Source organism: Mus caroli, unplaced genomic scaffold (assembly GCF_978045245.1).
Source record: "Mus caroli unplaced genomic scaffold, Mus_caroli_1 scaffold_7, whole genome shotgun sequence".
NCBI lineage: Eukaryota > Metazoa > Chordata > Mammalia > Rodentia > Muridae > Mus > Mus caroli.
The window spans coordinates 32,444,978-32,458,088 of NW_028227262.1; the positions used below are offsets into that span (position 1 = coordinate 32,444,978).

Consider the following 13,111-nt stretch of genomic DNA (forward strand, 5'->3'; position numbering starts at 1 on the left):
ACTAATTCTAAGATGCAGTTTGCAATTATGGGGCTGCCTCTGAGACTAACAAAACCCAACTGACTTTAAATAATCTCTCAAATGGATTTCCACAAACCTAAATAGCTTCAGCCTCCTAGCCTGAACTGTAATTCATGAGAATCAACGTCAGAGTTTGAAGAAAATACACAGGTGAGCAGACAGATGCAATAGGCATTTTTGTGAAGTTGATTTTTTTTTCCCTCAGTTTTCTGAAGGACTAACTATTCTCCCAACATCATCAGCTGCTCCTCCACAATGGGAAGACGCTGTGTGTGCCGTGTGGCATCGTAAAAGATCTTGGAAGCATTTACATTTAGTGTGGCACCAACACACTTCTGAAGGATCCCGATGGCACACTGGGAGAGGAATAAGGCCTTCTCATTAAGGGGACAAAGCCATGCATGGAAATACAGAATCCACAGAAGTAGTCATACATAAAGAACAATTTTAAAGTTTTCACAAAACCTAAGCTATGGGAAATTTTAAGAAAACTTTGCCCGAAAAAGCTAGACGAGGGCGACTATCTAATTAAAATCTATGATCAGGAAATCAAGTTTCTCACGCCTCCTCTGCCTGAAAACAGTGTGATCTGGTACCAATCTGGTACAGGAACATGGAGTACAAAAGGAAACGTCCCAAATTTGTTCCTTGCCTGATCTACAGCTACAACATTAACTACAAGAAGAGCTGAGCATCTGACATAGCAAGAAAGGTGCACACTAAGAACTACACATAAGAGCAGCACATAAGGGCTGGAGAGATGGCTCCATGGTTAAGAGCACTGGCTGCGCTTCCAGAGGTCCTGAGTTCAATTCCCAGCAACCACATGGTGGCTCATGACTATCTATGAAGGGATCTTCTGGCATGACTCCTACACTTTAAAAAAAAAAAGACATAAATAAATAAACTTTAAAAATTAAAAACGCCGGGCGTGGTGGCGCACGCCTTTAATCCCAGCACTCGGGAGGCAGAGGCAGGCGGATTTCTGAGTTCGAGGCCAGCCTGGTCTACAAAGTGAGTGCCAGGACAGCCAGGGCTACACAGAGAAACCCTGTCTCGAAAAACCAAAAAACCAAAAAAAATAAAAAAAAAAAAAAAAAAAAAATTAAAAACAAAACAAAACAAAAAGAACAGCACATAAAACCATCCACTCCAGCTTGATGAGAAGTGATAGGGGCTGCTATCATCAACAAAGGAGAGTACAGTCCCCTAACTGACCCTTCCAGGGAGAAGAGTGCTCAGGCTGGGGCTGGTGAGATGGCTCAGTGGGTAAGAGCACCCGACTGCTCTTCCAAAGGTCCAGAGTTCAAATCCCAGCAACCACATGGTGGCTCACAACCATCCGTAACGAGATCTGACTCCCTCTTCTGGAGTGTCTGAAGATAGCTACAGTGTACTTACATATAATACATAAATCTTAAAAAAAAAAAAAAGAGTGCTCAGGCTGACCAGCCAGGTTCTGTGAACATCGAAAAGTGTCCTCAGGTTGAGCACGCCAATCCAAAACTCTGAAACCCAAACAATGGCATGACATTCAAAAAAGTTTGGACATGGGGCTGTTTGAACTTAGGAATGCTGAACCTGTAAGGTCTCTGTAGATCCTACATCCTAAAAACCTGAAATCTGAGCAACTTCTAGCCCCAAGTATCCCAGAATTTGCACATACATCTGTATGGGTTTACTTGAATTCATGTTATGTTTCAAACCCATTGCCATTAAAGAAAATAATTGATGGCCTAGTCAGCTCAGTAAGCCAGGTAGGCTGGCACAGGCAGCAGTGAACAAGAGTCCTCACCAAACCCCATGTCTCAAACAAGATGGAATGTGAGGTAGGCACTCCAGTTCGCACTATTAAATTATACAAACATGCATCAGCAACAGCCTACGTGGCACTCTGCTGCTTTTACAATCCCAAATCATGGGGTTATGATCTTAAACATTTATGAAATTGTTTAATAATTTTCATCTAATAATTTCAGGATGCTGTGGACTTGAGTAATTCTCTTCTCACTGCTGGATGTAGGGCTGTAAGCCTGTAACCTCAGAGGTGAGAATTTCTCTCCAAATTCAAGGCCAGCCTGGTCTACATAGTAAGTTCTACACTAGTCAGAACTAATGCTGAGCTAAAAACAATACAACCACCCCACCCCCACCCCCAATGCCTTTCTACAAATTAATTCAGAAAAATATTCTTGGATCAGATGAACTAAGCTCCCCTCCCCAAGTCCCCCACCCCATCCCCTGTTCTCAATACATTCCTTTCCCTTTGCTAGATGGCTCCAGACATGCCTGCTTCTTTTCTATTGTAATTTTACCAAGATAATTTATCTGTGTATTCCTAGCAGATTGCAGGAACTCACTATGAAAACAGAATTCACATACACTTTAGTTAAAGGCCAGCAGCATTTGTACTGGTGACTCTGTGTCATATATTCATCCAAATTGAAAAACTGGTGCTGGCAGGACAGTAGTGGCCCACACCTTAAATCTCAGTACTTGGGAGGCAGAGGCAAGTGGATTTCCGTGAGTTCGGGGCCAGCCTGGTCTACAGAGTGAGTTCCAGGATAGTCAGGGCTACACAGAGAAACCCTGTCTCAAACAAACAGAAGGAGAAAAAGAAAAGGAAGAAAAAGAAAACTCTAGATGACAAAATGCAAAGCAGACATCTGCATTCACTTACACAACTGAGGGAGACATGATGGACCTACAAAAAGTCTCCACGGACTGAAGGCAAAAGTGGGGCACACGAGGCCAAGCCAGGCATAGAGCTGACCATACTGAATGAGCACAGTGGCATTTTTGAGAGGCACACAACTCTGCTCAAATGGTAACTGCCCTCAAAATGAGAAACAGAAAAACCAGCACAAGGCAACATTATTATTAGATGTTCCAAGAACCAATCTATCCGCCAAAACTTAGAAGGGAACCGTATTATCATTATAAATGACAATAGTTCTTACTCCCCAAAAGGGATTATTTGAAAGTCAGATGCCATAAAACAACTCACATTCTCAATGAACTGGGTATTAGACAGCATGAGGAAGTCATTGAACACATTATGCAGACGACAATGTGTGGCTTTGGTCTCCTGAATTAATCCATCCACCTGCTTCTTGATTTCATGAGTCCTGGAGATAGTCTGCTGTGAGAATTCCTGTAGAAACTGTAGTAGCTATTTTGAAAAGAAACATACAGAAGTATCAACACTACATGTGGTTCAAAACAAACAAAAAACCCCTCCCCTTTTGCCCCTATCTTAAGAAAAAGGGACGATACTGTTGATCTAAAGTCAGGTGACCCTGGAAAGCATTAAGAAAGCTCATCAGATAAGTTTGTCCAGAGCACAAAACCAGTATCACATTTCTACAGGGATTTAAAGCCCTGTTTGGTTGTCACTCTTCAGAGACCACATAGTGTTACAAAACACCCCATATCCCACTTGTATGAAAGTTCTGAGCTCTTAGGTCCCGAAGTGAGCAGTTCTACTCAAAAATATGTGCTGCCCCATTTAGCCCCAGTTCTAATACAGAAGGGCCTCCGTAAAAACAAAGCAGTCCTTGGAGAGGGCAGAAACAGAATCTGCACAGCAGGATGGCATGGAGGGCAAGGTTGAAAAGCCGCTGCACGGAAGGAAATCCGCGTCTGAGCGGCAGAGTGCTGGGTAGAAGCCCACAGGGCCGCCCTCCCCGGGGTCTGAGATTGCGCCTTTGAATACTGGAGGAAGCGTGTCCCCGAGAAGGGGTAACTACAACTCTGTCCCTCCCTTGGCCCCGGGTCCCCCGCTCACACCGGCGTCAGCCGCCAGAGACCAGTTCTGACTGCTGCGGCGGATCTCCTCCACCGACCAGGGCCGTTCCCACACCGGCTCGGATGCCGGAGGCCGCTCCGAGTCGGGGCTCGTCCGGTTCATCTGCAGCGAGAAGGACAAAAAGAAGAGCTGAGTCTGGGGCGAAGGATCCAGCCCTGCCCTCCTGGGTCGCCGTCCTCACCACGATGACACCGCCACTCAGCAAGCTCCAAAGTGACTACGGGAGTGGCTACCACACTGCCCACCCAGCGCGGTGGGAATCACATGGTTCACGTCACGTGATGATGTCCTCACGTGACCTGGGGCGCAGCCTCTGAGAGGGAGCTATGGGTTAGCAGCTCCTGGGTAATTGGGTTTGGTCAGAGAGGTGTTTAAGCGGCCAGCTCTAAGAGTGCGAAAGAGGCGGGAGGTACCAGTGGGGCCCATGCTGAGGAGTCCCGTGGCCTACCGGGTGGGAGCTGAAGAGGAAGGAGAGAGGAGGACGACTTCCTGGATGTGCGGCGGCTTTATTGATTATGCATGTGATGTGAGACTGGCCCAGGGCCTGCCTCAGTGACGCTCAGTGTGTACATCTGCTAACCGGCTTGGTTTCAGTTCAATGTGGATCCGCTTGAAATTCTTTACCCTCAGCTGAGATTCAAGGCCGGGAGGTGGCAGGATAGAAATCGAAATCCAAAGCTCTCCTGGCTATCCACTAGCACTTCCTTGTTGTACAGACCCCTTTCTGAGTTGTTCTTGCCCAGACGGACTTTTAGAAATAACCCCTTATCTTTCCTTTTTGTGTGCCCGAGAACAAGTTACTTAAGCTTCTTCTATAGACTTTCTTCTGCATATTAAAGAAGCGATACAGCCTGACGTGGCGGCACACACCTTTAATCCCAACACTCGGGAGGCCGAGGCAGGCGGATTTCTGAGTTCGAGGCCAGCCTGGTCTACAGAGTGAGTTCCAGGACTACACAGAGAAACTCTGTCTCGAAAAATAAAAATAAAAAAGAAGCGATAATAGGTGTTAAAACAGATAGTGCCTGGTATATGGTGAGTGCTCACCTTAGATCTGATCATTTCTCCTGTGCAGGTTATTTTTCCAACTTTCAGATTTTGCTTTGTGGCCACCTCTGTTGGCACCTCATTAAAGATTTCTCTTTGGTATACAACAAAGACAAATAAATGAAAACCTGCTCAGATAAATATCTGTACAAGAATGTTCACTGTAGTGTTGATCCATACCCAGAAAGCAGAAGCAATCTAAATGTCCATCAGGTGATGAATGGATAAACAAAATGCTGTAGAGCCACACAATTCACCAAAAGAAATAAAATGCTGATATATGATAGGGCATGAATTAACCTAGAAATACTTTAATTGAAAGAGGTCAGTCATATACATGAGCACAGATTATTCTATTTATATGAAATATCCAGAATGGATCAATCCAGAGAGAGGAAGTAGGTTGGTGGGGGCCAGGGATTGAGGGAAGAAGGGAATGGGGAGTTAACTGCTTGTGAGCAAGTAGTCAGCTGTGAACTACTAAAGCTAGGGAAAAGGCTCGGGGTACTTTAGCATTAGTGTGATGATTACTGTGTTGCTGTTAGGGTGAGCATTAAGATTAGGGTTAGGGCTCGTGTTAGAGTGATGCTTGAGTTAAAGTTAGCTCACGGCAGAACTCCTCACTTTAGTTTTAAAGGCTAGGCATAAAGCAAGTGTTACAGATAGACATTAGATTTAGGGTTATGATTAATATTACGGTTACGGTGATATTTTGGGGTTAGGGTTAAGGTGGCTGTCTTAGTTACTTTTCTGTTGTTATAATAAAAATTACCTCAGAAGCAATTCCTCAAAGGAAGGGTTATAGCTAGGATTTAGTGTTACGGGTAATGCTGAGATAGTTGTGAGTTAGGGTTGGGATAGCGTTAGTCTTCGGGTGAGTGTGTAACACATGAAGGTTTAATTAGGATTAGGGCAGCCTTAATATTCATTACACAGCTGGGTATGGTAGCACACAATTTTTTTATCCCAACCCTGGAGAGGCATATCTAAACTGATACATGTTTGTGTGAAGGCAGCCTGGCCTTAGCGTAGTATTAGTGTTAGGGAAGGGTGTTTGACTAAGGTTAGTTTAAGAGTAGTGTTAATAAAGTTTAGAATACAGTTTGAGGTCATCAAACCCCTTGAGACCTAAGACTTGAGAAGCAGCGGTAGACAGATTATCTGTGAGTTTGAGCTCCAACTTCTCTACAGAGAGAGTTCCAGTCCAGTCAGAGCTACATGGTGGTATGATATCTCAAAAAAATAAATAAATAAAAAGGTTAGGGTCAGAACTAGAATTATAGTTAGGCTTAGGGTTGAGGGTCAGGATCAGGTTAAGGGTTAGGGATTACGGTTAGAGTTAAGGGCTGGTTATGGTTAAATATAGTGGTAAACTTTATACATAATCCTAATCCTTAAATATAATGCTAAACCTAACCATAGTCCCTAACCAGAACCCTAACACTAACTCTACCCCTAATTCTAACCCTACCCTAATCCTAACCATTGCTAAATCTAATCTTAACCCTAAACCATAGTAATAAAGTAACCTTAACCTAACCCCTATACAGAAAATTAACTATAATCTAATCTTGTTCATCTTAACCCTAACCTAAACCAAATACTAACCCTTAATTATAACCTTAAGCCTAAGTTACCGTCGTAGTTAGGATTACTAGTGCTGTGATGAATTACCATGAACAAAAGCAACTTGGGAAGGAAAGAGTTTATTTCACTCACAGGTCCATTTAACAGGTTGTCAAAGGCAGTGAGGGCAGGATCCTAAGCAGGATGGAACCTGGAGGCAGGAGCTGATGCAGAGGCCATGAAGAAGTGCTGTTTATTGGCTTGCTCCTCATGGTTTATTAGGCTTGCTTTCTTAAAAAACCAAAACCATCAGTCCAGGGTTGGCACTGCTCACAATAGGCTGAGCCCTCCCCCCATGGGCCATTAAGAAAATGCCCTAGAGGCTGGCCTACCACCCAATCTTATGGAGTCATTTTCTAAATTGAAGTTCCCTTCTCTCTGAAAACTCTAGTTTGTGTCAAGTTGACATAAAACTAGCCAGCACACTTACCCTAATAGTAATTATTACACTAACATGATCCAAAAATCTAACCCTAACATTAACCTTAGACATAATCCTAAACTGAACCCTAATCAAAACCATGAGCCTAACCCTAAACGTATGTAACAGCAAAACAACGCTCATATTGTTCATAGCTCTAACAAACCCCTTCATCTAATGTAATTGTAAGACTAACTCTAGGCGTAGCTCCAACTAAACTAAAACCATGGCCATGCCCTTAATACCGACCCTAACAATGACAAACCAAACCCTGTGATAGTCTAGACCCCAACATAAACCCTATTCCTTACCCTAACTCTAAATCTCATGTAACTCTAAACCTAATCCTACAGCTTAAGGAAATTAGAACCAGAAAAGTCAAAGTAGCCATAATCGTAACCAGAGTCCTAACCCTAGCCTACTATAAGAATCCTAATCTTGGGCTGGTGAGATGGCTCAGTGGGTAAGAGCACCCGACTGCTCTTCCAAAGGTCCAGAGTTCAAATCCCAGCAACCACATGGTGGCTCACAACCACCTGAAATGAGATCTGATGCCCTCTTCTGGTGTGTCTGAAGACAGCTACAGTGTACTTACATATAATAAATAAATAAATCTTAAAAAAAAAAGAATCCTAATCTTGTACCTTAACCCTAAAATTAACCTTAACCTCTAACATCTAACAATAAACAAACCCTAACTTCTAACCCTACTCCCTAACCTAACTCTCTCATAGGTAGGCCTATATATGCAGCTTTATAAACATATGTATTTCCTAGCTCTGTAATAGATAGGTATATATGTGTAGGGAATACATGTACCTGTATTCCCTAGCTCTCTTCTAAGTACAAATGTGTCCTCTGACTCACATCCATATCTGTATTTCTCAGTTCTGTTACAGGTCAGCCTGTATGCACATTCAGATGCATGCAGTTTTTAAGCATGGTCATATGTTCGCATGAATTGCATGTTCACAGACATGAATTATGCATGGTCACATGTCAATGTATACATGAATGTTCCCATACATGCAATTTCTAAGCCCTGTCTTACATATGTTGTCATATTTTTGTATGTTCTGCCTATGTCTGTACTATGTCTGATCATTCTTTTATGGCAGCATGCGCACAAGTGTTCACACTCATGCAGTTTCTGAGCATTGTCATATGATCTACATACTGGGTTTTACAAAAGCCATGCTACATAATGAGATTCTGTCTCAAGGGAAAAAAAGGGAAAAGGAAAGAGAAAGAAAGAAAGAAATTGGGCCTGAAGATGAAGATGTAGCTAACTTCATAGAAGCTTTGCATTGCATACATGAGACCCTAGAATTGATCCTTCACACCACATAAGCCAGGTATGGTGTTGGCATATACTTGTAATCCCTGCACTGGAGAGGTAGACAGGAGGACCATGAATTCAAGGGCATCCTTGTTTGCATGCTAAGTTTAAGGCCAGCCTGAGCTCAAGAGATTCTGTTTCAATTTTTTTTTCAAGTTTTAGGTATTAAAGACATTATCAAGAGAATAAAAAGGCAACCACAGTTTGGAAGAAAATGTTTGCACATCAACTATCTGATAAGAAGCATGCACAGAGGAGGGGGACATCACATTTGAGACCACTTGAGGATATATACTGAGTACCAGGCCAGCCAAGAGCTAAGTGGCAAGTTCAAAAACAAAAATGAAAATTCATTAAAAAAAAACCCAGGAGCTAGAGATATGTTTCAGTGGTAAAGAATACAACTATCTACAGTATGACATAATCAATAAGCAAACATAGTGTTGACTCTCTACAGTACAAAATTAACCTCACTAGTGGGAGGTAGCCATATGCCACTTCTACTACATGTGATCTCCCCAAAGATCCATGCCAGCAACAATTCCAGTGTCCCCGATGCAATGTAAGTTTTCACTTAAACATGAAGCGACATCAGACAAACCCACTTTGAGATGATTTTACCAGATAAATGATCTGTGCTCTTTACCAATATCAGTGCCATGCAAGATGAAGAAAGACCCAGGAGCTGCCGAAGACCAACGGGGTCTAAAGACATGGCAACTCGGTGCAGCCCAACTCTAAAGAAAAAAAAAATCCAGAGGGACACGGAGACAACGGCAATGCTGTATATCAATTCTTGAATACACAGCACTGCCGCTGTTTTGAGGATGTGACTCAGCTGGTAAAGTAATTGTTTAGTTTGCACAGATCGTGGGTTGAACCCCAGTACTAAATAAACCAAGTGGCATGGTGCACTGAGGATTAGAATTTCAAGCTCAGTCAGAGCTACAAAGCAAATTTGAAAAATGGGAGAGATGACTTAGCAGCTAAGAGCACCAGCTGTTCCTCACAAAGATCCAACATTGGTTCTCAACACCCACTGAAGGCTCACAGTTATCTGTAGGCCCAGCTCCAGGAGATTTGACTCTCTTGTGGCCTTTATGGACACCCGCCCACATGTTATTAAATAGATAAAAAGTAATTTTAAAAAGTGAACTTGAGGGCACTCTAAGATACTCAAGACTCTGACATTTTTTTTCAAGTATGATTATCAACGTTAGATTTGTTGAACTTGCTAATCTAATTTGCTTTCTTTGATGTGATAAAACACTGACCAAAAACAACTTGGGGAGGAAAGAACTTATTTGATTTATAGGTTACAGTCCATCATTCAGAGATGCTAATGCAGAAACCTGGAGACAAGGAATGAGGTAGAAACCATGGAGAAACACGTCTTACTGGCCTCCTTCTCATGGCTCACTCACACCGCTCGCTCTCTTATACAGCCCAGGAATACAAGTCCAGGGGTGTCACTGCACAGTCAGCTGAGCCCGCCCACCTCAATCAGTAATCAAGAAAAAGCCTACAACACAATCTGATGGGGCTGTTTTCTCAAAATGAGCTTCCCTCTTTCCAGCTGACTCTGGTTTTGTGTTGACAAAACTAACCAGCACAATGGCTATGGTGGTAATGGAAGATAGACCCTGCTCTCAGGAAACAAAACTAGAAAAAGAATGCACGCAATGTGACACATGCGCTGTACTCTCAGATGTTTGAGGTGAGAGAAGGGAGGGGAAGAATGACTAAAGAGACATGGCTACCTGCTAAGAAATCTCTAAATCTCAGTAAAGGCTCTACAGGAGTTCTGTGGATTATTCTTTCAAATAAGCTGTGAATCTGCAATTATCTTCTAAGTAAAACAATGGTCCTCAAGAGCAAGCAGCCTCTGTGAGTAGAACTGAAATTCAGTTCAAGATTCTGTTGTCTATCTAGGTAGCCTGATTGCTTCCTTTTTACAGATGGGGATACTGAAAGCCCGAGAAGATATGGGGTTTGCAGTGGATTCCTGCCTGTGTTGTCTGGGGCCTGATTTCAGTGACCCTAGCCTGTGAGTTCCCACTACTCTCATAGGACTGTCCCTGTTGCACAATCTGAGTGTCCTGTAAAGAAACATGACCTAGGGTTTTTCTGATGTATTCTCCAACTCCTTCCTGAACTGGCTGGCTCTCCATGCAAAGCTTCACTTCCGGGTCACTAGGCAATAAAGGCTGAAAGGTCACATTTCATCAGAGGGCCAGCAGACTGGATGACATGGACTTAATTCATCCCTCATTTCATCATCATGGTATCTGTTACAATATCTGTCCTACTTAATGCCTATTCTTCTTTGGTAACCTGCTCCATTTGTGGGAGTGTAGGGAACAACTACGTGATTCTGGGAAATCACAATGGGCCACTCTCGTGGCCACAGTAACTTGGGTTAAGGATAGATATGGACTCACAAGGAGACAATATGAGATTCCTTTGAATGGATTTAAAGGAAGGTAGGACACAGGCCATGCTGTGACAAGCTCTGATGTGAGGCTCAGGAACCAGACAACCACTTTCCCAGCCAGGAGGAGGAAGCTGGTTGGACAGAAGCAAGCTAAGAAAAGCAAAGATGAATAAAATATCCTCAGGTCCAGGTGTTTCTGACACCCACCCTGTGTTCTATAAATATGTCAGTCTTCTTCCAGGAATTGCTCTTATTTTGTGTCAGTTTCTCAGCTGTGCATGCCTGTTACTTGAAAACAAAATCAATATACCTGGGCCCCTGGTCACTAGCTGTGCCACTTGCAAGCCCACCAGACTGGCCCTGCTAGGATAGGAGTGGGGACAAAGGAGGTGCTGTAGAAGCTGTCCTACTGCCTCCAGGTGTCGTGGAGGGCACTGGTGTTAATAACTGTGGACAAGGTTGCTAGTGTTCCCACCTCCATCTTACCTGACATGATGGCTATTCTTGGTTATCAACTTGACTATCTAGAATGGGCTACAATCCAGAAATGGAGGCCACACCTGATCCAGATCTTGATGTTGGAAGACATCGGCTTTTGATCCAGATCTTGAGGTGGGATGATACAGTCTCCTCCTTGCTGACTTCAAGATTTAGAACTCTCATCTCCTTCTCCAGCACCAGGCTTGCTTGGACACTGCCATGCTTCCCACCATAATAATGAGCTAAACTTCTGAAACTGTAAGCCAGCCCCAATTAAATGTCTGCCTTTATAAGAGTTGCCTTAGTGATGGTGTCTCTTCACAGTAAAATCCTAAGATATGTGCTAAGTCTTCTGGAACGTGGCCATGTCCTCCTCCTTTCAAGTAATATCAGGCCATCAGATAAAGACTGTGATTTATTGAGTATCATTAAAAATAAACAAGGAGATGAAGCCTCCTTACTTAAGACTTTGGTGGTGCAAATGAGATGACAGAAAACTGAGCTAAAAAGAAAGGGGAGGGGCTGGAGAAATGGCTTAGTGGTTTAGAATGCTGTCTGCTCAAGATGATTGGGTAGGCTTACACTGCCTGTACCTCCAGTTCTGGGGGTACCTGCTGCCCTCTTCTGGTCCCTAAAGGTATCAGCATAGACACATAATTTATTTTTATTTTATTTTTTTAAATACTCAGCCAACTGTAAAGAGCTATTTAAATAGGATAGATTCATCATTCATTCATTTGATAATTCCCTGCCAAGATCTGCAGAGGGCTAGGGGGTTCACAACAGCTGAAACTTCCCCAGGCTTCTAGAGTTCACCATCCAGAGATGTTTAAGGTGGAAGGTACATGTTTGCTGGACCCAGAAAGGGGGAAGTTCAGGGATGTTTTGAGAGTACTTCGTAAAAGAGAAGAAGAAGCTGACCTGCACTGTGGGTCAGCAAAAAGTTCTCTGAAAAAGAGACATTTAAGGTGAGGCCTCAGGTTACCTATTAGAGAGAAAGATGTACCGGGCACATGGGGTGTGCGTCTGTAGACTCTGAGGTGGGAGAGGGAAAATTTGCATAATAGTTAGAATTCCGAATTATAAGCATATGGTAGATTTCTTGACTCTTTGGAAATAGATTTTTCACAGGGTTTTTGTAGTGTTTTGCCTTTGAGTGGTTTTGCCTGCATGTTCGTATTGCAACATATGCATACAGTGCCCTCAGAGGTCAGAAGGTGCCAGATTCCCTGGAACTGAAGTTACAGATGGTTGTAAAGCGCCACCTGGGGTTGGGAGCTAAACTCAAATCCTCTGCAAGAGCAACACATGCTCTTAATCCCTAAGCCATTTCTGAAGCACAACCCCACCCCCAATTTTTATTTTTTGATTATTATTATTATTGTATATGCATACAGCTGACAGTGCATGTGTGGAGGGAGGTCAACTTTTAAGAGTTAGTTCTCTCCTTCCAAGATAAATAATAAAATAGTTAATCCTTTCTTTGTAACCACAAACTGCTGCCTGCCAGTAAGAGAAGCTGGCTGTGAAAACTACCTTGCTTGCTCACATTTGTTAACCTATAACAACTCGCTTCTTTACGAATGTACATGGGTCCTTAGGAATAATTTATTTACCTGCACTACATAATGTTATTTCTTCTAAAGGTATTGGGGAACATTCTGTTTTATCATAGTCAGTCACTAGAAAGAAAATAGAATGTAATCGCATTGTAATTTTATATTGCTTGAACATTTTGCAAGGATATAAACTATGGTAGAAGAAATAAAGTTGTTGGAACTTTGTTCCATCCATCAAATCTGTATATATGTATGCGTGTAAAGCTTGTGTTAGTGTGTGTCGGAGCTTGCTCCACCCATCATATATGTGTGTGTATGTGTATATATGTACATGAGAAATGTTTGGAGCCTGCTTTTTGGAACTTTGTTCCATCCA

General features: G+C 42.8%; 1 protein-coding gene across 1 annotated transcript in view; it reads right to left on the reverse strand.

The window, feature by feature from the left end:
- The window catches only part of Washc2c (WASH complex subunit 2C), a 54,173-nt gene extending 50,062 nt beyond the window's left edge, over positions 1 to 4,111 (reverse strand). Inside the window, exons 1-3 of the mRNA XM_021164675.3 lie at positions 4,011 to 4,111; positions 3,809 to 3,931; positions 3,029 to 3,193 (exon numbers count right to left, since the gene is read on the reverse strand). Coding sequence (XP_021020334.1) covers positions 3,029 to 3,193; positions 3,809 to 3,931 — 288 coding nt within the window. The 5' untranslated portion in view covers positions 4,011 to 4,111. The remainder of the gene's footprint in view (positions 1 to 3,028; positions 3,194 to 3,808; positions 3,932 to 4,010) is intronic.
- Between the last annotated feature and the right edge of the window lie 9,000 nt (positions 4,112 to 13,111).